Source organism: Pan troglodytes, chromosome 12 (assembly GCF_028858775.2).
Source record: "Pan troglodytes isolate AG18354 chromosome 12, NHGRI_mPanTro3-v2.0_pri, whole genome shotgun sequence".
NCBI lineage: Eukaryota > Metazoa > Chordata > Mammalia > Primates > Hominidae > Pan > Pan troglodytes.
In genome coordinates, this window is record NC_072410.2 from 78,353,960 (window position 1) to 78,380,424 (window position 26,465).

The 26,465-nt window shown below is 37.6% G+C and overlaps 2 protein-coding genes across 17 annotated transcripts in view; one reads left to right on the forward strand and one right to left on the reverse strand.

The window, feature by feature from the left end:
- Positions 1 to 1,726, reverse strand: part of CAMKMT (calmodulin-lysine N-methyltransferase) — a 414,521-nt gene extending 412,795 nt beyond the window's left edge. For 2 of the 3 annotated variants that reach the window (XM_009442405.5, XM_009442406.5), the window contains exon 1: positions 1,519 to 1,656. In XM_009442405.5, coding sequence (XP_009440680.1) covers positions 1,519 to 1,656 — 138 coding nt within the window. Of the gene's footprint in view, positions 1 to 1,518 lie in introns of all 3 variants that reach the window. The other variant, XM_001145471.8, reaches the window with a different exon arrangement.
- A 74-nt stretch (positions 1,727 to 1,800) lies between these two features.
- The window catches only part of PREPL (prolyl endopeptidase like), a 43,149-nt gene continuing 18,484 nt past the window's right edge, over positions 1,801 to 26,465 (forward strand). For 2 of the 14 annotated variants that reach the window (XM_001144400.6, XM_063789896.1), the window contains exons 1-8: positions 1,824 to 2,282; positions 3,624 to 4,165; positions 17,293 to 17,415; positions 19,104 to 19,170; positions 19,736 to 19,942; positions 21,131 to 21,266; positions 24,312 to 24,528; positions 25,138 to 25,323. In XM_001144400.6, the coding sequence (XP_001144400.1) occupies positions 3,947 to 4,165; positions 17,293 to 17,415; positions 19,104 to 19,170; positions 19,736 to 19,942; positions 21,131 to 21,266; positions 24,312 to 24,528; positions 25,138 to 25,323 (1,155 nt within the window). In that variant the 5' untranslated portion in view covers positions 1,824 to 2,282; positions 3,624 to 3,946. Of the gene's footprint in view, positions 2,283 to 3,623; positions 4,166 to 17,292; positions 17,416 to 19,103; positions 19,171 to 19,735; positions 19,943 to 21,130; positions 21,267 to 24,311; positions 24,529 to 25,137; positions 25,324 to 26,465 lie in introns of all 14 variants that reach the window. The other 12 variants (XM_003308987.6, XM_054677815.2, XM_063789897.1 and 9 more) reach the window with 10 other exon arrangements.

Consider the following 26,465-nt stretch of genomic DNA (forward strand, 5'->3'; position numbering starts at 1 on the left):
GCTCATGCCTGTAATCCCAGTACTTTGGGAAGCCGAGGTGGGTGGATCACCTGAGGTGGGGAGTTCGAGACCAGCTTGACCAACATGGAGAAACCCCGTCTCTACTTAAAAAAAAAAAAATTAGCCAGGCGTGGTGGTGCATGCCTGTATTCCCAGCTACTGGGGAGACTGAGGAAGGAGAATCATTTGAACCCTGGAGGCGGAGGTTGTGGTGAGCGGAGATGGCAGCCATTGCACTCCAGCCTGGGCAACAAGAGGGAAACTTCATTTCAAAAAAAAGGAGGGGGGAAGGGGGGTTGAGTCCACTCTCCCCCAGCTCACGCAAGATCTCATTTAGTGGTCACTATTAAAAAAAAATAGATATTTACTTTATTATAGATACTTCCTATGATGATCTGTGAGGACATGCATTTTCTTATCCTGTAATACCATTTGTAACAATAGCAAAACCAGATCATTACTGGTCTGGAAAGACTGTCAATGTATCAGCAAATAAATATTAATTAACTCTGATGATCTACTTAACTCATAACTCTAAAAGCACTAAAAGACCACTGTATGAAAAGGTGACTCAAGGCAACTGCAAACAAAGTGATCCCCAAAATACTAAAAGCACAATCTCAAGTAAAGTGGCAATAGCTGGGAAACTCTTTTCCAAACACAACTGTCAGAAATGGAAAAATGTCCTCCTGAGTAAAGTTTTCGGCAGAAAATTTCAGGCAGAGGCATAACACTGGTATGCAAAAACAATAACCAGACTTCACTTCAAGAAGTGAGCGAAGAATGTGAGTGATCATAAATCAGAACTTCCGTCAAGCTTGCAAGAGTGAAGTTGTAAGTAACAGCAGAAACTTTGAAGTACCAGAAGATACCATCATTCAAAAACGAACACACTTTGACTAGCCCACCTTGGACACGGAGAATCTCGCTGATCACTATAAACTACAAGATAATCATTTAACTTTGAGACCTCAGTGAGAGACGGTATCAGCTTTTCCTACTCCTTGCACGCTCCGCTGTACGGAAGATGCCGAGGGAACGCATGCCGTGTCTCAGTCCCGGCATAGTCAACCACGCTGGGCAAAAGACGGGGCCAGAGGGTGCAGACGAATATCGGTAACTCGAACCAGGCTGGGAGTTAAGCTAGAAGAAACTGGGGAAGGAGGCAAAACAGAAGCAGGAAAAGAGCAGTGGGGAGCGGCGGGCGCACCAGAGACTGGCGAGAAGGGGAAAAGTCCCCCAGACGCACAAAAATGTCTAGAAGGGGTTCTTCTACTTCGATCTGAGTTTCCCAGGAGCTCAGCCTTGGCTGTCCCGCTCCCCACCCAACCCCACATGATTCCTCCTCTTGGATGGGACGCTTAGGTGAAGCGAGGGGGAGCTTCGCAGGTGGCTCCCGGCAAACTGAGAAGGGTCTCCCAGAGCTGCCAAGAGGAAAGAGCTGCGAACAGTCGCTCCCCCGGTACGTGAGAGAGGAGTGACCAGAGGCAAAGGTGAGGCGAGCAGATTCTCCCTTACCTGCCGCAGGAGCTTCCACCGGGCGGCTCCCAGGGGCGCCGAGACTACGGGCCCCCGAGTGGTGCAGCCAACTGCCGGACCCCCGCCCGCTGCTCGCGCGGTCTCGCCGGTCCCAGCGTCCGCGACTCGCGACTCCATCTCACTGGAGCCTTCCACACCCGGAGGTGCCACCGCCACAGCTCGTCCCCTGCCAGGACCTGCCAACTTCTTCCCTGTCAGGACCTGTGACGCCCGGCACCCCCCTCCACCGGACCAGGCATGCGCGCTCTCCCCGAATTCCGCATTTCCGGTACTCGCATCTCCTTGGCAACCAGGGCCGCGCTGTCACGCCATTGCACCATTTTGCTGGTAGCCATCTTGAGTGAGGGCGGACCAGAGGATGAGAGAGCTGTGGCAGGGCTACTGGAACGCTGTCCCTCATTGTTTTAGCCTTCTGTGCTTCATCTCGAGCTCAGAAGACTAGCGAAGAACGAAAAGTCTTATATATTTCGAGACTAAAGAACCCAGGAACCCAAGAAGACTCCTTGACCACAACAAAGATGGCGAAATCTGCCTGTTGCTGGTGCTAGATTGAGGTTACGTAGATCGGCGTGCTGCAAACCAGCTCTAGGCGGCTCTGGGTAGGTTGTCGTTCTGTGGGCTGCGGAACGCAGACTTCGGCTGGACTTGCCTGCGGTGACACCTGCTCCCCTCTGAGAGCTTCAGGTTCTCCGGCCTGTCTTCACTGGTTTGTGTCCAGAGCCGGACTGATTCTCTCAATTTGCGTATGTATGGGGGGTGTGCTGGTCTCTTTCCTTCTCCCCTTTCTCCCCCCGCCCAGCCACCCACCCCTCAGTCCCCAGGTCCTCGCTTTTTGACTAATGTCCCGGCACTGCGTGCGTGTCACCTGGTCCCTCTCCCTGTTGCATTCAGATCGCCTCATCCCTGGCGTGGAGAGTTGCACGGGGAAAACGAATAGGTTCTCCTGAGAACACCCATTTATCTACCCCACCCCCATCCTAGCCTTGCATACTGTCTTCTTGAGGATGAAAGATGGATGGATAAAGGCTGTGGGAACGTGGTGATGTAGGACCTTTGCAGGCCCTTGTTATTCGGGTCTTTTTTCCCCTTTTTTTACTAGTGTCGGCTAGTAAACTAGTGTTGCTCCCCTACCCCCAATCGCCCATTATTTTGTTGCGACATGGAAAGGGATTAAGGGGGGCGGGGGCGTCGTAGCACATCTGATCTATGGTAAATTTGACGTAGCATTCTACCTTTGATACCAGGGGGCATTTTGTGGAAGACTTCCATAATGACATTCAGCGGTGTGCAACATACCTAGATTATTCCTGTCGTAAATAATAGCAACTGCCATTTATTGAGTGGTCACTATGTGCCAGGCACTGTATGGTCTTAACGTTAAGCTGTCTCATTTTGTCTTTACAACAACAACCCTAGAAGGTAAATGGTGTCATTTCATTTTTGCAGATGAAGAAACTGAGGCCCGGAGACACAGTTAAGTGTAGGAGCTAAGACCTCAACCCAGGTCTCTCTGACTCTTAACTACTTATTAGCAATCAAGGTTAATAAAAGCTACCTCCTGACAAACCAGAGATGGCCTTACATTTTATTTGTGCATCTTGCAGGGGTTTTTTGTTGTTTTTAATTAAAGCGCTAAATACCTTTTTAACATTAAAAATCCGAAGTTGAGTATGTCCAGTATTTGGAACCAAACCAAATTGGATTTTTTGCTATACAGGTTACTGTCCAAGTGACCTGGAACAGTTGCTTAGAACCTCCCACAGCCACAGTTTGGCAATCTGTAAAATGTGCATTGTAATATCTACTTTATTAAGTCCATATAAAATTTAAATTAGACAAACAAGATAAAAGCACCTGGCAGTTAGTTAACACTCAACAATAATTAATCTTCCCTCCCCCACCTTTATTAAATAATTAGGCTTTTCCAGTTTATCTTCCACATATATACCAAAGATATGTTCATAATTATGTAAGACCAAAGGGCTTTTTACCTTTTACAGCCCTGAGTTCCTGAGATACCCCATTAAGTCTGTGTACTTATTTGCAAATTTTTATTTTGTTTCTTGTTTTGTTTTTTGTTTTAGTTTAACCCCTATGTGTGCCAGAGTCAGTGCTGCACAGTTTGAGCCTGATAGGATTAACTTTACAAATGAGACATTTAAGTCACATCTGCCAAGAATTATGATTTGAATGAAACTTTAACTTACACAGGTTTTTAGATTTAGTTAGCCTAAGTTATCAGCTGTCTGAAGTTATTCATAACCTAAGTGGGGCATGGCCCTGAAAAGGAGGGATGAGAACTGCTGATCTTAGTTACTCTGAGAACCCACTACTCTGTAATCATACCTATAAAATCATTCGTGTGCTGGCAGCCCCAAAAGGAGCATAAACCAGGGACTTTGATATCATGCAGCAGAAGACCAAATTATTTCTCCAAGCTTTGAAGTATAGTATTCCTCACCTTGGAAAATGCATGCAGAAACAGCATTTGAATCACTATAACTTCGCTGATCATTATTACAATAGAATAAAATTGAAAAAATATCACCTAACCAAGTGTCTTCAGAATAAACCCAAGATATCAGAGTTAGCAAGAAACATCCCAAGTCGGAGCTTCTCATGTAAGGTATGGACTGTTTAAGTTAATCTATTTGTAGGTCATTAAGATTAATTTTAATTTAAAAATAAAGAATGGGTAGAATATCAGAGCTACTAATTTTCTCAGTAATTCTAACTTGATTTTTCTAATTTTCAAGTCTCAATTGTCTCTAGTCAAAAGTAAGTATAAAAGAGTATATATATCGAGGCAGGCAGATCACCTGAGGTCAGGAGTTCGAGACCAGCCTGGCCAACATGGTAAAACCCTGTCTCTACTAAAAATACAAAAGTTAGCTAGACGTCATGGCACCCACCTGTAATCCCAGCTACTTGGGAGGCTGAGGCAGAGAATCTCTTGAACCCAGGAGGCAGAGGTTGCGGTGAGCTGAGATCGCACCACAGCACTCCAGCCTGGGTGACAGGGAGACTCTGTCTCAAAAAAAAAAAAAAAAAAAGTGTATACATATATTTATAGGGCTCTAATGTAATATATAAAAATGTAGGTTTATAAAAAATGATTCACCTCAGGACTTCCTTAGTATGCCTGCCAGTGCATTTCAAAGTATAATTCGGCCTTCTAAAATTCCTAGAACACTAAATTATAGCTCTTAATAAAATCTAATGATACCCTAATTGTTTTATGAATCACGAATCAGTAAACTTCAGTAAAGGCCATGAATTGTATTTTATTTCTCTGTAAAAAAAATGAAAAATAATCTTGCGTTTTTGACCACTTGAGTCATACAGGAAGACACTGTCAGAGTATTGTACTTCTGCCAGACCCCAAGCTGTGGGCGTGAACTCAACGTTAAGGACCTGATTGCCCTTATATAGAGAGTAACCACATAACCACTTTTGCCTGGGACAGCTCCAGCCTACACCTGTTGTCCCTGTGTAATTATTAATAGTGTCCCCTTTCCTTTCAAAAGTGTCCTGGTTAGAATGGTAAATTATATGGTCATCCTACAGTAAGTAGGATTAAATGATCTATTTGTGCTGCTACTGCTTTGACATCCCTCTCCTACCTTTTACTTCTTATGTTCCTTAGGTTCCTTAATGATATTTGGGGGTGGTATTCTTGCAATAGTTTCACAAATTTATGATTTTAATTTTTTTTATTTTAATTTCTGGTTTTGTCACATACTGATTTTTCTTTTAGTATGTTTTGGCTTCCTCCTTTCTTCGGGTAAAATATATGTATAACAAAGTTTTCCACTTGATCCATTTTAAAGTATGCAATTCAGTGGCTTTCAAAGTTCATCTGTGTTGTATGCATGTATCATAACTTCATTTCTTTTTATAGTTGAATAATATTCCTTTGTATGTATAAACCACATTTTGTTTATCCATTCCTCTAATTGATGGACACTTGGGCAGATTCTTCTCATTTTAGAAACTATCTTTTCAATCTAATTTTACTCAGTTTTTCTAGTTTTTGTTCAATTTTTGCCGCTATCTTAGCTGATACCTATTTAGGTGTTGTGTGTGTCTCTTTTGCTTTTAACATTTTATATGTTAGCCCCCTAGTCTTCCTAGACTTTTACTGTTTATGTTTTAGTCTTTGAAATTCTTTTCCTTTTTGTAGTGTCTTGCCTTAGTTTAGTACTTTCTTTACTCATTTAGAAATTCTTTATAACTTCTTTTTATTTCATTTTTGTGTTTTTTGTATCTTTCCTACTTCAGAAAGATAAAATTTTTAATTTCACCTATTGAACTAAATTTTGGACCTTTAGGTTGTTTTATTTTGCATTGTGTTTAGAACATTTTATCATGTCGTACTTTGTCTTAACACTTAGTTTATAAATAGTAGGCAGGAATTACCATCAGAGTAACAGCTGTGATATTAGCTCACATTCTGAACAGAAGGTTGACTATTTTTTCCCTCCATTTGTTCCTGAAGCAACTTTTCTGTTCTCTTTTATAGATTCCCACTACCTGGAAACTTTAACCTGACTCAATAACTTCAAGTATTAATAGTTCATTTAGTAATTCCTTTACCTGATAAAGTAATCCTGCTGTCACATGTCATGTATCAACCATTCCCTCTATGAGAAATGATGTAATATAAAAGCCATGGTCTTTATCACTGAGACCTGGGGAAGCTTTATAAAGATGCCCCTGCAGCTGTGAAAACACCTGTAGAGAAGAATGCACATTTCCTTCTTTCAGCAAGCATCCACTGAATTCCAACTCTGTCCACTTTTATAGGGTGCAATAAAGTAGAAAAAGTAGTTACTGCTTTTAGGTAAATTAAAATGTCTGCTTAAAGAGCTATTACCTATATAAGTTAACTAAGGAACAGAAAAGTAGCATGTGTAGTGGGAATGTTAGAAGGCAAAAGATCTAGCCACGATTGGTGTGACTGAACTAATCAGGACTCCTAATTTTCCTGACTGAAAAAATTAGGGAGTTCTGATCAGGCATACTGGCTCACGCCAGTAATCCCAGAACATTGGGAGGCCAAGGCGAGCAGATTGTCCGAGCCCAGGAATTCGAGACCAGCCTTGGCAACATGGCAAAACCCCAACTCTACCAAAAAGACTAAAAATTAGCTGGGTGTGGTGGCGCACGCCTGTAATCCCAGCTGCTTGGAAGGCTGAGGTGGGATGATTGATTCAGCCTGGGAGGTCGAGGCTGCAGTGAGGCTGCAGTGAGGTTGAGGCACAGTGAGATCTTCAGCCTGGGTGACAGAAGGATACCCTGTCTCAAAAAAAAAAAAAATAGGGAGTTTCAACTTGTCATTCTGTAGAAAGTCTTACAGGTGCTAAAATTTCATGATTCTATACCTCTTGTTACCTTAGCAACGAATTACTGCCTATAAGTTTGGAGACTCTTCAGTATCAACTTCTGCAGTCTAACTGTATATCAGAAATCCTGGAGAGCTTTTTAGAAATGCAGATTCCTGGATCTCACCCCACATCTGCGTAATGAAAATCTCTATGGTTGAGGCCTACACATCTGTTGTTTGTTTGTTTGTTTGAGAGGGAGTCTTGCTTTGTTGCCCAGGCCGGAGTGCAATGGCATGATCTTGGCTCACTGCAACCTCCACCTCCAAGATTCAGGCAATTCTCCTGCCTCAGCTGCCAAGTAGCTGGGATTACAGGCGTCCACCACCATGCCCAGCTAAATTTTTTTGTATTTTTTAGTAGAGACAGGGTTTCACCATGTTGGTCAGGCTGGTCTCGAACTCCTGACTTCAGGTGATCGACCTGCCTCGGCCTCCCAAAGTGCTGGGATTACAGGAGTGAGCCACCATGCCCGGCCCCAGATCTGTTTTTTGAAGTTCACATCAGGTAATTCTGGAACTCACAACTTGACTGACAGTGGACCTGTATTTAGAAACTGGAAATGTTTGATGATCAAGTGTTGCCGATCTAAACCTTATTGAATTCATTCAGTTCTGCAGTTCTTATTGGCAAGTACCTCAGCTTTCCATTTTACATTAGGCAGATGGCAAGATGAACTTACTCTATTATACTTACAAGCCAGCCAGTGATATTCAAAGACTAGCATCCATCCAGATATCACATTTCTTTATCTTTCACATCATCCTGCTCTGCTCTGCCTAAAAAATAATTCCCAAAATCTTTAATAGTGATAATTTGAACAAGATACAAAAATGAAATTGTATAATTAAGGAGAGAAGACTAAATCCTTTGGTTAAACATGTCATTTGCCTATTTCTACAATACAGGTTAGCAGCTCCTGCAATAGTCTCATATTCATATGTGTGTGTGTGTGTATATATATATTATATATATAATATATATTATATATATGTAGTTTTGTATATCTTGCAAAAAGTTTGAGCTACATCCTTTTAAGCAGTAGAATGTTATTGAAAAATGTAGGCGCAATCAGATTTGCATTTTAGAAGAATCACTCTGACAGAATAGAGAATAAATTGGAAGTAGGAAGCCTTGTCAGTAACTCAGATGAGTGAAGATGAGAGTCTTTACAGGGTGATTGCTTTTTTTTTTTTTTTTTTTTTGAGACAGTGTCTCACTCTGTCACCCAGTCTGTAGTGCAGTGGCACAGTCTCTGCTCACTGCAACCTCCACCTCCCAGGCTCAAGTGATTCTCGCGCCTTAGCCTCCTGAGTAACTGGAATTACAGGCATGTGCCACCACACCCAGCTAATTTTTTTATATTTTAAGTAGAGACAGGGTTTCGCCATGTTGGCTAGGCTGGTCTGGAAGCCCAGCCTCAAGCAATCCACCTGCCTTGCCCTCTCAAGGTGCTGGGATTACAGGCATGAGCCACCGCAGCTGGCCCTGATTACATTTTATTTGAGACATCTTAATGGAAGACTAGAGAGCTTGAGTGATAATTCCTCATCTCTTTGGATTCTAAAATCCAAAAGCCTGTTAGAAAACAAACGATTTTTTTTTAACTGATTGGAGGGTATTGAGAATGGGCAAAACCTGACCTAAACTGACACAAAGCTATTACGATCTTTATCCCAATTAGTAGATGTTTGGCTCTAAAACGTTACTGCATTTGATTAGAGTGTTGTTCCCCTGTAAACTGAGATAAGGTACCCAGTTAACATTCCAAAATCTCAAAATTCTAAAACGTACCTGGTTTATCTTTATGTTTCAGATGGACTTATTTCACAATCATGTATGTAACCTTACTGATATTCAGATCTTAAGGGTGAAGAAGGCCGGGCGTGGCGCCTCACGCCTATAATCCTAGCACTTTGGGCGGCTGAGGCGGGTGGATTGCCTGAGGTCAGAAGTTCAAGACCAGTCTGACCAACATGGCAGAACCCCATTGCTACTGAAAATCCAAAAATTTTAGCCGGGCCTGGTGGCGCATGCCTGTAATCCCAGCTACTCGGGAGGCTGAGGAAGGAGAATCACTTGAACCCGGGAGGTGGAGATTGCAGTGATCTGAGATCGTGCCACTGCACTCCAGCCTGGTGTGATGGGAGCGAGGCTCCATCTCAAAAAAAAAAAAAGAAGAGGAAAGGATAAATATAACTCACTAGTAAAGTGGAGATTTCAGTAGCAGTTGGATATATGAGTCTGGAATTTGGGGAGAGTTGTTACATGTAGATAGCAGTTGAAGCCATAGGAGTCAAATCACTATATTTACCTCTCTGCTATTACTACATCATTTTAAAGTTTTCCTGTCTCCCCATTATATTGGGAGGTCCTTAAAGACAAGAATTTTATAATACACATCTTGCCAGCACATAGCATAATGACTGCCACATTGTAGATAAGCAACGTGTTTATAGAATGAATTAATAGTTAAATTAATGCATTTTTTCTTTTCATATAACCATAAATTTTATTGCTAGAAAACATACCCCAGAAATCATCCCATCTGAGCTCTTTCTTTAGGTCTTTGATACTTTTTTTTTTTTTTTTTTTTTTTTTTTTTTTGAGAGAGGGCCTCACTCTGTTGCTCAGGCTGGAGTGCAGAGGCACAAACATGGCTTACTGCAGCCTCAACCTCCTGGGCTTATGCTATCTTCCTGCCTTACCTTGCAAGTAGCTGGGCCCACAACTATGCCCAGCTAATTTTTTGATTTTTTGTGTGTGTGGAGACAGGGTCTCACTTTGTTGTGCAGGCTTGTCTCAAACTCCTAAGTTCAAGTAATCCTCCTGCCTCAGCCTCCCAGAGTGCTGGGATTACATGTGTGACCCACCATGCCCAGCCCTATGACCCATTTTGAGTTCATTTTGTTTATAGTGCAAGGGATTGGGGTACAACTTTATTATTTTGCTTGTGGATATCCATTGTCTGAGCAACATTTGTTGAAAAGAGTGTTCTTTTTCCATTGAATTGTCTTGGTGTCCTTTCTGAAAATCAACTGACCATAAATTCAGTGGTTTATTCTTGACTCTCACTTTCATCTTATTTTTCTATATGTCTGTCATTATGCCAGTACTACACATTTAATTACTATAGCTTTGTAATACGTTTTATTTATTTATTTATTTATTTTTGAGATGGGCTCTCGCTCTGTCGCCCAGGTTGCAGTGCAGTGGTGCCATCTCAGCTCACTGCAACCTCTGCCTCCCAGATTCAAACAGTTCTCCTGCCAAGGCCCCCCGAGTAGCTGGGATTACAGGTGCCTGCCACCATGCCCAGCTAATTTTTTTTTTATTTTTAGTAGAGACGGGGTTTCACCATGTTGGCCAGGCTGGTCTCAAACTCCTGACCTCGGGGTGATCTGCCCGACTTGGCCTCCCAAAGTGCTGGGATTACAGGCATGAGCCACTGCGCCTGGCCTGTAATAAGTCTTAAAATCAGGAAGCGTGTGAATTCTTTCTAAACAAATGAAGAAACTAAAGCCACAGAGCCTAAAGTTAAGTAAGAAAACTAGTAGAGTCAGAAGTAGACCTAAGTTAGCCTAATTCACAGTACCTTTCTTTTTTAATATCTTGTAGTACAGGTAGACCATCCCTAATCCAAAATCTGAAATGCTCCAAAATCCAAAACTTTTTTAAATAGAGACAGAGTCTTGCTATGTTGCCCAGGCTAGTCTGAAGCTCTTGGGCTCAAGCAATTCTCCTGCCTCAGCTTCCCAAAGTGCTGGGATTACAGGCATGAGCTGCCACTCATGGCCAGTGAGCATCTTTTCTTACATTTATTGATCCTATGGTTTTTCTTCTTGAATGTCTATTCTTGTCTTTTGACCTTCTTTTAATTGTCTGTCCTTTTCTTACTGATTCATAAGATTTCTTTACGTGTCCTTTGTCTTTTAGATGTGCTGTAGATATCTTCTCCATATGTGTCCTATTAGTATTTCTTATCAGTTTATGATATCTTTTGTTAAATATGTTTTTTTCATTTTATGTTTTATGCTGTCTGAATTTTATTCAACTCAGCAAATATTTGTTGAACACTTGCTATGCACCATTCTAGGCACTGGAGATATAACACTGAACAAAATAAACAAAAATCCCTGCCTTTGTGAAGCTTACCATCCTACTTGAGAAAGGAAAAGGGAAAGAATAAAGAATTACATGAACAAGGCTAGGTGCAGTGGGTCATGCCTGTAATATACTTTGGGAGGCTGAGGTGGGCTCATTGCTTGAGCCCAGAAGTTCAAGAACAGCCTGGGCAACATGGCAAAACTCTGTCTCTACAAACAATGCAAAAATTAGCTGGGCATGGTGGCGCCTGTAGTCTCAGCTACTTGAGAGCTGAGATGAAGGATCAATTGCTTGAGCCCAGGAGGCAGAGGTTGCAATGAGCCGAGATCATGCCACTGCACTCCAACTGAGGTGGACACAAGCAAGTCCTCATCTCTCAATAAAAAGAATTACATGAATGAAATACAAAGTGGGTCAAAAGCGATAGTTATGGCGAAGAAGAAAAGAAAAAAAAGACAGGGAAGATGTGAATAGGCAGTGTGGGGATAGGGAGGGGTGTTATTTTAGTAAAATGGTTAGGAAAGGCCTAACTTAGAAGATGACATTTGAGCAATAGCTTTAAGGAGGTATTTGGGCATAGGGCCCAAGTTCTAAGAAACTGATATGGGAGCAAGCTTGATATGTTCAAGAAACATCAAGTATGGATTAACTGGACTAAGTGGGCTTGGCGTGTAGCAGTAGATTAGGTCATCAATGTAATGGGACAAGATTCTTTAGGACTTTGTAGACCATTGTAAAAATTTTTGCTTTTCCTCTTGAGCAAGATGGGAAACCACTGGAGGGTTTTGAGTGGAGTAACATAATCTGACTTCAGACTCACACAAGCTCCTTTGTTTGAAAATAGACCGGGAGGCAAGCACAGAAGCAGAGAAAGCTTTTGGGCTTTTGCAGTAATCCAAGGGAGAAATGATGATGATGCTAGCCGAGTAGTCCAGTCCAAGTGTGAGAAGTGGTCAGATTCTAAATATATGTTGAAAGTAGAATTGACAGGATTTAGCAGACCAGTTGTTTGTGGCAAGAGAAAAAGACAAAGCCAACTGTAATGTTTTTAAGCCTGAGTAGCTGGGAGGACAGATTTGTCATTTATGTAAATTGGAAAGATTGCCTGGAGAACAGGGTTTTGTTTTTTTTTTTTAATAGGGCAAGGGATATATGGGGAGATTTAAAGTTCAGATTCGGACATTTTTTGGCATATTAGACATCTAAGTAAAAATGTTGGGTAGTCAGTTGGATATACAAGTTCATCTTGTTCAGGGTTGTTCAGGCTACATCTGTAAATTTGGGAGTCCTCAGCATATAAATAGTATTTAAGGTCATGACTGGATGAGATCACCAAGGGAATTAGTGCAGACTGCAAAGAAGAGAAGTACTTAGTGCAGGAATTGAGCTCTGCCAGTGTTAAAAAGCCAGGGAGATGCCAGGCCCAGTGGCTCAAGCCTGTAATCCCAGCACTTCGGGAGGCTGAGGCGGGTGGTTCACCTGAGGTCAGGAGTTTCAGACCAGCCTAGCCAATATGGTGAAACCCCATCTCTACTAAAAATACAAAAAAAAAAAAAAAATTAGCCAGCGTGGTGGGCAAGTGCCTGTAATCCCAGCTACTCAGGAGGCGGAGGCAGGAGAATCGCTTGAACCCAGGAGGCAGAGGTTGCAGGGAGCCGAAATCCCATCTCAAACAAAAAAAAGCCAGGGAGTTGAGAAGGAACTAGCTAAAGATACTGAGAAGGAAGGGCCAGTGAAGTAAGAGGAAAACAAGGAGAATGAGGTGTCCTGGAAGCCAAGTAAAGAAAAGTGTTTTTAGGAGGAGGAAGTGATCAATTGTATCATGATCCTGACAGGTCAAGTAATATGAATACTGAACATTAACTTTTGCACTTTGCAATGTGGTAGCCATTGAGTGACCTTGACAGGAGCAGTCAGTGGCATAAGAAGAGCAAAAGTCTGGGCTCTAGAGAAGGGGTAAGGAGAAGAATTGGAGGCAGAAGATGAAAGGAACAAGTTTCCTTCATTTAACAGTTGTTTTTAAAAAATAAAATGAGTTAACAGCAAATACAATTAGTTATTTTACATGAACATTATTAAAATTTTGGAAATCTCATTGGTGTTTCATGGTTGCTAAATACCATGCATATGCTAATATGAATTAATTTCAGGTATTTTGTTTACAGATTCAGTATATTTCTGTGTAAGATAACTGACAGAAACTATTAAGGAAGTTCCTCTCTATTCCTAATTTAAGGTTTTATCATTTTTTTAAAGCGTGATTATTTTTTATTTTTTCCCTGCATTTATCAAAAATGGCTCTAAGATTTATCTCCTTTATTTGTGTTAGATTACATTGATAGATTTTTTTCTGATGTTGGACCATCCTTTCATTCCTAGGAAAAAATCCTTCTTGGTCACATTAAGTTTAATTGGTATTACTATTACTGTTCTTATTTTGTGCTTTTTAAAATTAAAAATTTGATTTTATCAAGTTTTATTTTAGAATAAGATTGATTTTTTTAATTGTCTCATATCATCATTGTCTAATTTTGATGTCAAGGTTATATTAGCCTAATAAAATGAGTAGTTTTACCTCTTTTACTATTTTTTTAAATAGTTGACATATGAAAAGATTAGCTGTTTCTTGAAGATCCAAGAAAGCTACCTTTGAAAGCGTCTGGGCTTGGTGTTTCTTTCAAGAAGGGGACATTTAGTTTCCAATTTAATTTCTTTAAGAGTTAGTGACTTATATAGCTTTTCTATTTCTTGAGTCAATTTTGGTAATTTTTCTTTCTGGAAAATTACCCATTTCATTTATTTTCAAATAGATTCACATGAAGCTTATTGTAATTTTTAAAAATCTCTGTTGTATCTGTAATTATGCCTTTTTCTCTCCTCGTATTCTTTTTTCTTGACCTCGTGATCCACCCGCCTTGGCCTCCCAAAGTGCCGAGATTACAGGCGTGAGCCACCACGCCCGGCCTCGTATTCTTTTTTCTATCAGTTTTGTGATGTTTGTTTTTTAATAGGTTTCTAAAAGAACCAACTTTTAATTTGATTCTCTTTAGTTTCTTTGTTATCAACTTAATTTCAAAAATTAATTTTCTTACCTTTCTTCTACTTCCTTAAGACTTACTCTTTTTCTGTTTTCCTAAATTGAAATGCTTCATATTGCATTCTGTTTTTCAATTGCTGTGGATTTATGTTTTTTCAATGTATTATTTATTATTTATTATTCTTTTTGATGCTCCAGTTGTCCAAAATGTGGCCTGTAGAAACCCCTTCAGTTGACACTTGTATTCTTTTGACATGTCTCCATTAAACTTTGAGCACTTCCTTATTTTCTGGCATAAGATTTCCCAGACCTACCATGTATTTTCTCCCTGCCCTAGCCTTAGAATTAGCCATTTACTAATGGCTAATTAGTCTTGACTGAAGGGCTGTCCGGTGTCTTTCTCCTTCACCATTTTTTCTATCTTTAGAGTTCAGCATCTTTGCCATGATAAAGTTAACACATATCATTCTCCTTCTATTTTATAACAGCTTTCATTGTTAAAATGATTTAGTGGTGGGTCACTTGGGGAGTGGGAAGGAGTGCTTCTTTTTACCACTAATGGAGTGATACTGTACCAGTAACCTTCTCAAAATCTGAAGGTAAAGCCATCCTTACCTCAGCTCCATTAGGTAGTATATGCCTTTGAAACAACTGGACTAAGATACCTGGCTAAAATGAATGGCTTTAGCTGTGTACCCTAATGATATTGCTAGCTGAAATTGAAATGAAAGCTTAAAACACTTAGCAGGTATCCTTGGGATGCAACAAAAACCAAAAGTAACTTGGAGTACTTAATGAATATTATATAAAATCTCAGTTTCCATGGGAGTAATTCCTTTAGAAGAGTTACTTAGAAAGCTGTTGAGTTCTGCTTGAATTTCGTTAAGGGAGTCAAAAATCCTATTGCTTTCAGAGTTATTTTGGTTCAGATAAGCTCAGTTTATTTGGATATATGACAGAAAAAATGTTAATCAGGAAGGAATGTAAAGTTAAGAAGATGAGTTTTGGAGCCCGCTCTGTTGCTTTTGGCTCTATGTTGGCTATGACTCTCAGTAAGAATGAGTATTTAAAAGTGACAGAACCCAGCTCCATGACCTAGAATGTGCTAGAAGCTACAGGGTAGTAGAGAGATAATCCTGACTCTACTTAAAAAGTTTTAATGGAAATTACAGAACAGACAATCCTGAATCTAGAAATACAAAGGCAGCTCCTATTGCTATTTTACAGTTTCAGAATAGATTTTTAGTCATCTTCTGACTTATGATGGTGATATGAGGGGATTATTGATACAGATATCATGTCTCACCACTTTAAAGATCAACCATAGATTTTATAGAAATGCTTTAAAAATGAATGAAAAATAAATATATAAGCCTCCAGTATTTGATCTTCAAATAATTATTCAAAAAATTTAACTGTATGGAATGAGGAGGCACACACCTATCTATAGTCCCATCTACTTGGGAGGCTGAGGCAGGAAGATTGCTTGAGCCCAGGAGTTTGAGTCCAGCCTGGGCAACATAGTGAGACCCTGTCTCTTAAAAAAAATTCAGAAAATTATATGATAGTAAGTAGAGGCTAAATGATTGAGACTGTCATAACAACCATTATTGCTAATTTTAATCTAATTCAAATAATAATGTGTCCCAAAAAAATCTAAAAGGAAAACCTTTGTGAAAATGATTATTTTCCATTTAATTTGTTTTGGTGATTTTTCCGTTATATTCTTGTGTTTAATTTTAGATTGTAAACTCTTTGTAATATAAACTGTATTTATAGTTTACATTCTCTACAATGTTGGTAAAGTATCATGGACATATTTTATGCAATAAATACTTTCCAGCTGTTGGCGATCCTTACCAAAGACTTAAGTCCCCCCTCTGGTACAAATCACTGTACAATTGTCATCTTTGGCAGAGAGCTGAAGTAAAATATCTTGGCCAGAATCCTTTTGCTTAAACAAGGCAAACCACTGGAGTGTTGAATTATTAAACAGTTTTTAAATTTGATAACAGGTTTTGCTTTATCCAAATTGTAATGATTTATATGATATTAATTTGCTTACCAGAACTCAAATAAAGCTCTCAGCTTATTAGTCACTCTTGATAAGACACAGTGAATGCTTATTTAGCTTTCATCTATATCTCCACTCATGTTCATTATTTTCTATTATTTTTCCTGGTTCTTCCTTTCATAAAGTGAACATATTATTTTTCCTCAAAGAAACTGAAAAAGAAGCTCTGTTTCATTAGGCATTAATTCCCTTTTTTGTTGTTGTTGTTGTTGAGACAGGGTCTCACTCTGCATGCTGGAGTGCAATGGCATGATCATGCCTCACTGCAGCCTCAACCTCCTGGGCTCAGGTGATCCCTCCCACCTCAGCTTCCCAAGTAGCTGGGACTACAGGTGTGTGCCACCACACCTGGCTAAATTTTTTTGTATTTTTTTATAGAGACGGGGTCTCGCTATGTTGCCCAGGCTGGTCTTGAGCTCCTGGGCTCAAGTGATCCATTCTCCTTGGCCTCCCAAAATGCTGGGGTTACAGGCATGAGCCACTGCGCCTCGCCAGTTTACTTTTTGATTTGATAAACAGTTCTATTTTGGGGCTTAGTTATTCCCAAAAGAAAAGAAAATTATATCCCTTGGTTCTCAGACCCATTTAAATTTAAAAAATTTTAAAAGTAAAAAATTATAGTTAATGAAGTAGGGAAATATTTCTTATCACTCTGGCTGTGAATAAAATAATAGTGAACATTTATTAGTAGTGATAATGTCTTCCACTTCTTTGATATTTCCCTTCTTTTAGGAAGTACTTCAGTACTTATAAAACGTGAAAGATTTTTTTCTCTACCTGATTTTCCTATTAAATATGTAAAAGTTCATGGAATTTTATTTTCTCCTTAATTGTGTATAAATTTTCCCCATAGTATTTCTGAACATTCTTCTGAGCTTCTTAGTATTCCTGCTTCTTAAGGACTTATTCATCTAAAATAATAGTATAACCATCAAATGTCTATCTTACTTTGTTTACTTTTTTTAACGAAAAAGATCATTTTATTGATGAGCCTAGGAAAGAACATTTAAAATCTGTGAAATGCCTACTATTTAATCTTATTTCTTTTTTGTACAATGTTAAGTCTACGGTATAGACGTACTTATCTTTAAAAAGCAAAAGTTTTTTTTCCCTAGTTTGAAATATTTTCATCATAACAAAACTTTTTCCAGGATCTTCAGCCTGTTAAACAAGAAAACGAAAAACCCCTTCCAGAAAACATGGATGCATTTGAAAAAGTGAGAACAAAATTAGAAACACAGCCACAAGAAGAATATGAAATCATCAATGTGGAAGTAAGATATCTCATGTCTTTAAAAAAAAATTTTTGATATTACCAATCAAGATGCAAATGAGATACTTGGTGATTTAGAGACATAGTCCACGTCAAGATTATACTGCTTTTGGCCTTTAAAATATGCAGAAAAACTTAAAAAGCAAAGATTTCAGAGATTGTGATCACAGAATGTGATCCTTTACATCTTTCAATAAATGTAAAGATCGAAAGTAAGATAAATTTTAAACTGTAATATATTAATTCTGGTTTTTGCAAACAATCAGTTCCGATTTAAAAAAAAAAAAATTTCAAGAGACAGGGTCTCACTGTGTTGCCCTGGCTGATCTTGAACTCCTGGGCTCAAGCAACCCTCCCACCTCAGCCTCCCAAAGTGCTGACATTATAGGTGTGAGCCACCATGCCCAGCACTGATTTAAAAATTTTTTAATGATTCTAAGGAGAAGTTCAAATGAAAGTAGTTCATACTTTGTTGTTATTTGAAAATTACTTGATTGTTTTGTCTAAATTTTTTAATAAAAGGAATTCACTTTAAGTAGTATAGTACCGTGAAAGCCAAGTATCTGTTTAACCATTTTATGGTTATCACAGTCATAAATAGTCAGTCGAAATGAATTGAGGGCTGTGCGTGCAGTGGCTCACGCCTGTAATCCCAGCACTTTGGGAGGTCAAGGTGGGCAGATCACCTGAGGTCAAGAGTTCAAGACCAGCCTAGCCAACATGGTGAAATCCCATCTCTACTAAAAATACAAAAATTAGGCATGGTGGCAGGCGCCTGTAGTCCCAGCCACTCAGGAGGCTGAGGTAGGAGAATCACTTGAACTCAGGATGCAGAGGTTGCCCTGAGCCAAGATTGCACCACTGCACTCCAGCCTGGGTGACAGAGCAAGACTCTGTCTCAAAAAAAAAAAAAAAAGAAAAAATGAATTGAATTTTTCAATAAGATTGGAAAATTGAACCGCAATAGGTGAAAATCACTTACATAGTAGAGTGGAAATAGTAGGTTAAGAATAAGGATCTCCAGATTTAAATTACGCCACCAACTAACAGATAATAAATGTAAGCCACTGAAATCATATCAACCAATCAATTACATTTAATATGTAGGCATTAGACAAGAACACTATTTATATTTGGGTAATATTAATTCTCTCAATTTCAAATTGTATTTGTCACCCTACAGCAGGTGAAGTAGTTTGTGTTAAGTCAAGACTGTGTATAGTTGTTGGTGACAGCATATTTTAAAGGAAAGAGTCTCAGAAAGTTATTGACTGGGTTTTCAGGCTAGTCTGAGCCACAGTTTCCTCATCTGCATCATTTTGGATTGTCTTAAAGATGACACTTGATTTCTGTTAATTGACTCCCACTGTACAGGTATCAGATGTTTCTAAAATGTAGCAGAAGTGGTTTGTACAGTTGTGAGAACTGACAGATTTTGTTATACCTTTTCTTTATTGCCTCTTGTATTTATGTATTAAAAACCCCTCTAGTGGTTATGAACATATGAAAACCATATCTTATCAACTATATTGTAAAAATGGTCAATTTTATATTTCATATGTGTTCATTCATATACTTCAACAGGTCTGTTTTTTATAAGAGCCTTCATTTCATCTTCATCTTGAATAGTCAGACTATGAAAAGGTTAATTAAATTATTATTAAGTAAACTGCATGTTTCTTTTATCAGGTTAAACATGGTGGTTTTGTTTATTACCAAGAAGGTTGTTGCTTGGTTCGTTCCAAAGATGAAGAAGGTACACCACAATTTTTCTTTTTACATGCTCTAATTTTCAGATTTCATATTTTTTATAGGAAATTTATTAATTTCTCAAAGATAGAGAAAAGATTTTTTTAAAGATTATTTCTGAATTTTTTTTAATGACTAGTTTTTAATATCTGGGTTTGTGTAAGATATAGTTAGACTCAGAAGCTTTGGCAGGGAGAATGGAGATGGCATCCAGCATTTTTTGAGCATCTGCTGTGTCTTGGGTACTATGCTAGGCACTTGGCATATATTGTTGATTGTCATTTATATTCACTTACTTTCTAGGTTCTGTATGGTCTGTAAATACTAAACTAGACTATAACAATATCAAATAATGTCTCAGGTTGATGCACAGAATAGTATTGAATAGTATAAGGTAATATTAAATAACTTATTGTCAGTTGATGTGCAAGTTAAGCTGCCATCATTGTTGAAAGAAGCTAGGATATGGCCTCTCACAGAATGGGAATTCTAATTTAAAACATTAAAATACAGTTTTAATTTTTTAAAGTACATCCTGTGAAGTTATCACTTTCGTATTTTTCTTTATACAGCAGACAATGATAATTATGAAGTTTTATTCAATTTGGAGGAACTTAAGTTAGACCAGCCCTTCATTGATTGTATCAGAGTTGCTCCAGATGAAAAATATGTGGCTGCCAAGATAAGAACTGAAGATTCTGAAGCATCTACCTGTGTAATTATAAAGCTCAGCGATCAGCCCGTAATGGAAGCTTCTTTCCCGAATGTGTCCAGTTTTGGTAAGCCACCAACCAAAATAGTCCTCTGTGTTGAAAGGCAACGGTAACACTTTTGAAACATTTTTTTGTCGCATGTGAGTGAGGGAGAAGGTGAATGCCTGATTCATATATCCCTATGGACTATACATCTTCCTATGTACCTCTTATTCAGGAGACCTTCCCTTATTTAATTATATATCTAGATGGGTAATTTTAAAATACTCATGTTTTTAAAAGTGTTACAATTAGAGTCCATGTCATACAATATGTTTTGATTTATCAGAATTATTTGCCAAATTATTATCTAGAATAAATTTTTACACGTAAGTTGCATCTTAATATTTTATTCAACTTTAAGCTTGAATGTATTTTTTTAATTTCATGTTATCTTATAGAGCTGTTACAGCATAAAGTCACTACCAAAGAACTTGGTATGTGTTGAACTAACCTGTTTATCAATGGAAGCTGTGACATTTTTAGTAATAGAACTAACTTTAAATTTATCATTGAGTGGTACATATGTTACATTTTGTCCTCTCTTTTCATTTTCTGCCATCATTTTCTCCATTGTTTAACTAAATGTTGTTGCAGTGAATTGAAATTATACCCTAACTATTGAATTCTAAGACATATATTTTCTACATTTTATAACCTTTAAGATCATGGTGCATATTATACAATGATGACTTACAATCACTGTCAGCCAGGTGGCAGTCATGGTGTAATTGTGTGCAAACTTCTGTTGACAGCTTCTGGTGGGATCAAGAATCAGCATTAAATTGTGTTTGGTAGTTGGAGATATCCTGTGGCTTGAAAGCAGACAGAGAAGTTTTACACATGAGAGAAAGATGCAATATTTCTTCAGACTTACAGTTTCAAGTTGTAGACTGAGACGGAATTCACCTCCTAAAAGCAAATGTGACTTTACCAATGTCTTTCCTAAATATTGAGCATTTAGCTCTTATTTAGAAACTTGAGTACCCTGAGACTGATAACTACTTGAAACCTTGGAATGGTGTAGTAGTGGTTTATTCTCAGGAAAGCTCTCTGGCTTATATACAGCACAGATTAGATACAGTCAAATATTTAGATTTCCAGGGATAAACTTGCACATGTTCTCACTGGCATTCAAAATTAGAATGTGCTGTGCTTTTTTTTTTTAATGGAATATAGGTGATTATGTATAATTATCTCATTATTTTCTTTCAGAATGGGTAAAGGACGAGGAAGATGAAGATGTTTTATTCTACACCTTCCAGCGGAACCTTCGCTGTCATGACGTATATCGAGCCACTTTTGGTGATAACAAACGTAATGAACGCTTTTACACAGAAAAAGACCCAAGGTACTAGAATAATATAATTAAATCTTTCTCTCCAGAACCTTCCTCCAGTTATTTAAAGTACTGACTTTGGTTGACTTAAAATGTTTATTTTGGTTGGAACCAGGAATAATAAGGCTAAGATGATCATTCTTTTATTAGTTGTTTGTATTCAAAATTGGAGTCTGGTAATATTCAAAATCAGAGTAAATACAGATATATCACTAATATTTTATTAAAAACTGAAATTGATTTTGTGAATTACAACATAGTTCATTCATGTAAATTCATAAAGATGACCTAGAACTGCTAGATTGTGAACAGACTGAGTCTGTTTCACCTTTGCATCTTAATTGATAAGCAGGGTGCCAGGTTGTATAGTGCTATTTAGTCAGTATCTATTGCTTAAATAAATGGTATATACTTAGATAGGTATCTCTCTTTCAAACTAAAACCCCTTGTTCCTGATGATTGTTGAGTACCTTTTAACCATTAAATTCTTAGTAATATTTAGAAGAATTTAAAGTATGTGTTGCTACTAAATTATAAATTAAAACTAACTCAAAAATGTATTATTGTGCTAGGTGAAAAAATTAAATATATGCTATGGTTTCAATTGGGTATCAAGGAAAAAAGATGCATTTTTAAAAGATTGAAAGGAAATATACCCAAAGTACTAACAATGGTTTTTTTTTTACTTTTCTTTTTTTCTTTTTGTAATAAGCATTATTATTTTTATAATACATTTTAAATTTAAAAATAATTGTCGATAGAGATAATTGGAAAAAAAGATTAACGTCTAGTTCGTTATATTTCTTATATTCTCTTAGACACATTTTACCCTAGAGCCACTTGTGTTCTCACTTCCTGTAACCACATATCTACCAACTATTTGGTCAAGTAGTTTATTTTTAATTTGTCATCACCAAACCAAGCAAACAAAAATATATAAAAACAGCGAAGAAAGTGTTGAAAATAAAGAGCAAAGTAGGGTAGGGGACTTGCCCTACAATTATATATTAAAGCATATAAAGCAATAACAGTAAAAATAATACAAATTGATAGACAAATAATAGAGCCTAGAATAACTCTAAAACAGATCCTAGTCTATGTGAAAATTTATATGATAAAAGGCATCACAAACTAATGAAAAATGAATCGGTGTTATTTTATAATGCAATGGGAAATACTATTTGGGAAAAAATAATTTTCATCATTGTATATGTCAGCATACATTCCTAAGAGATTTAAAGAATCCATTGAGAAAAATAATTTTTTAATAAGATGAAAATATAAGCTTTTTAGTCAACTTGGTTGGAATATTTTTGAAACATAAAATCAATATAAGAAATTACAAAGGGTAGTAGCAGTCTCGATTACCTAAAATATTAAACTCAAGTCAAAAACCACAAAAACTATTGTAAATAGTTAAAATCTAGATAACAAAATGGAGGAAAGTGTTTTCAACAAAAAGACAAGTTAATATTCTTAATTTTTTTTTTTTTTTTTTGAAACAGAGTCTCACTCTGTCACCCAGACTGGAGTGCAGTGGCGCAATCTCAGCTCACTGCAACCTCTGCCTCCCAGGTTCAAGTGATTCTTCTGCCTCAGCCTCCCAAGTAGCTGGGATTACAGGCACCTGCCACCATGCCTGGCTAATTTTTGTATTTTTTGTGGAGACGGGGTTTCACCATGTTGGCCAGGGTGGTCTTGAACTCCTGATCTCAGGTGATCTGCCCGCTTTGGCCTCCCAGAGTGCTGGGATTACAGTTGTGAGCCACTGTGCCCAGCGAATATTCTTAATTTTTAAAGAGCTATTTACATACTAATAATTTAAGCTACATTCAAAGTTTAAAATAGACACAGACATTTCACAAAAGAAATAACGATTGACAAATAAACATGGTAATGTGATCCAATACAGAAGAAATTTTACCAAACTATAAGCAGTTGTTATTTGGGGGCATTGGGATTCTTTACATTTTTCAGTAGTTTCAGTATAAATTACTTTTATAGTAAGGAAAATATAAATATAACATTTAAAGCCACTCATTATGTTAGTATAGTGCTTCTAGGATATTATTTGATTATATTCATCAAGTCATAAAAATACACTTATTAGTATTTCCATTTCTAAAAATTTGTCTTGGGAAAATAATTGTGAAGATCATGGAAGGGGAAAATATCTTCATGAATATGTTTCTTGTTATATTGTTTATTATAATGAAACATTAAAATCTAAATTTTTAAGAATTATGATATATTAGGTAGCCATTAAACCTGTTATAATATTAGGTAGCCATTAAAAATAATAATCACAAAGACTTTCAACTCATGTAGGGAGAAAATTGATAAATGAAGTAAGAAATACAGAAGCAAAAATTGTATCTATAATTACATCTATTTAAAGACACACATGAAATATAAATATAACTTAGAAGGAAAAATTTAAAAAGTAAAATAGCTATGTTAAGTTTTAAATGTATTACATTAGTAAGATGGTGAGGGGTTTTCTTCCTATTCTATTTTGTTGTAAAAACTGGGAGAAAGGAAAAAAAAATCCAAGATGCATGCAGAGAAAGAAGAAAATAAAAATAACTCCGTGTCCCTTTTATTCCCTATTTGTGTCTCCTATACAAAGTTTATTTCCTCTTCTCAGCAAAAAGCTATGTTATCTACTCATGTGATTGAGAAATGACGTTTGTAGTTTACCTTGAAATGCATCCAAATAAAGATGGATTAATAGGTGCATAGATATGTAATAAAGTAAATATAGCAAAATGTTAGCGATGATGGAATCAAGATGGTTTTTTCAACTTTTCTGTATTTTTGAAAAACATTTATGATAAAATGTTAGAAGTAAATTATTTTGAATGCCCTTTAGGAGAAAATGAGAAAAATAATAGCTAATTGTTAAAGTTACAAGTAATATTCACTAAGGAATTATTTTAATTTCCTATCTGCATTATAAATCAACATGTATACTGACCACCTCTGAGATACTGTCCTTAACAAGGTAGCATGCATCTGAAATAAACTGTGATCTCATGTCTCTCTCTCTCTCTCTAGCTACTTTGTTTTCCTTTATCTTACAAAAGACAGTCGTTTCCTAACCATAAATATTATGAACAAGACTACTTCTGAAGTGTGGTTGATAGATGGCCTGAGCCCTTGGGACCCACCAGTACTTATCCAGAAGCGAATACATGGGGTCCTTTACTATGTTGAACACAGAGATGATGAATTATACATTCTCACTAATGTTGGAGAACCTACAGAATTTAAGGTAATCCTGGATGCTCGTTGTTCCTATTTGGGCTGTTAAGAAGTGTCACACTTCGATCAACAACATTTCTTGCTCCAAGAGCTCATTGTTTTATAAATTGATGCCACCTTCCTATGTATAACCAATCCCATTTCTTTTCCCTTAGAGCTAATGCCTCTACATATTTTAATTGTGCCTAAAAAGTTAGTAAATAAAACATATTCCGTCTGAGTTTATGTTAACAAAATCAAACTTAGTAGCTTAAAAGAGCAAACTTATAAACTCGTGATTTTATGAGTTGGCAATTTGGATTGATCTCAGCTAGGCAGTTCTTCTCCTGGTATCAGCTAAGCTCACTGATGTATCTGTAGTCAGCTAGCTGTCAGTGCCCTCACTCAAATGTCCAGTGGTTGGCTAAGCACTGGACATACTGTCTCGCCACCCAGCAGGCTAGTCAGGACTCATTCGTATGGTTGATGGTCACACTTTATCCCTGATGCAGCGTTAGTTCCTTCAGCGTTTCATAAAACAGTGAGGACTAGTATGGTCTAGTTCTCAGTGATTGCATCTCTGCATGCTGCAGCTTTCGTGTTTTCTTACCTATATGTCTTCTAACTTTGTTCCACGTAGCTAATGAGAACAGCGGCTGATACCCCTGCAATTATGAATTGGGATTTATTTTTTACAATGAAGAGAAATACAAAAGTGATAGACTTGGACATGTTTAAGGATCACTGTGTTCTATTTCTGAAGCACAGCAATCTCCTTTATGTTAATGTGATTGGTCTGGCTGATGATTCAGTTCGGTCTCTAAAGGTATGTTTAATTTTCAGAAGTTAATACTGTTAATCAAAATATATATGCAGTTTAGCTTAACAGAACATCACATTTTGAATAGTGGCAGCAGTGTTCTTTTTCTTGAAAGGAATGTAACTTAAATGGAATTTAGCAAACTCACTCTTGGGTTTAGGAGGATTATCTTAGAATTACTTAGAGGATCTTGCTTTTTATGCAGTTTTACTTAAGATAGTGTCTTATGGCATGGACTTTACAAGTAGAGTTAAGTGCTAATATTTCTCTTTCTGTATATCTCTCTACCTCACATATCTCTACAACTTTAGATATAGTAAAAACTCAGGCCAAACTTGGTAGCTAGTGCCTAAACACTGACTGCTGTTCCCCCATCCCACATCCCCAACAGGGACAGTAGTGGTATCCACTGTGTTTTAGCCACTACATGCTTTTGTCTGCATCATCTTCTCTCTGCCAGTTTTCTTATCCGCAGGGGATGCAGGGAGCAAACTTTGGTTTCTTTCAGTGTAGGAGTAGCAGTGGTCTCCACAGCAGCACAGAAGGGTAATAGTGGCAAGACTGCTTGGCAAGCTGACTAGTTGATACTGCTTGTGGCTACCAGGAAAGATAACCTGCCTTCACAAGTGAACTTCCTAAAATTGGTGAATGACAACCTTATTGCCTAGTTTTAAAGCAGCATTAACATGTGAGTTGAGGTAGTAGGCACTGAAGGGAAGAGGATGGCTTCCATTTTGTTTGATATGAAAAGAGTTATTGAGCCAGTTGATGAGCAAACAGCATAGACCATTTATACCTCCCTAACTCCAATATTCTTAAAACTCCTGTAAAAATGCAATTTCAGTCAATTCAGTGGCTTTTTATTGAACTTTTATGTGCACAATACTGTATCGGGCAGTATAGAATCAAAAGCTGTTAAAGCAGAATATCCTAGCCTTAAGGAAGATATAGTTAATCATAAGATTAAACTAGTACACAAAGGTTAAGTATATCATGGATTTAAATAAGTAGTATCAAAAACATAAAATGTGCTGTGGGGCTCAAACTAGAGAAGAAGGCCCAGGAAAGCTTTTGGTAAAGTTGGTTGAATGTGAAATAAACCAGAGAGGAGAGAGAGGATTTTGACAGGTGGAGAGGGGATGGTATTC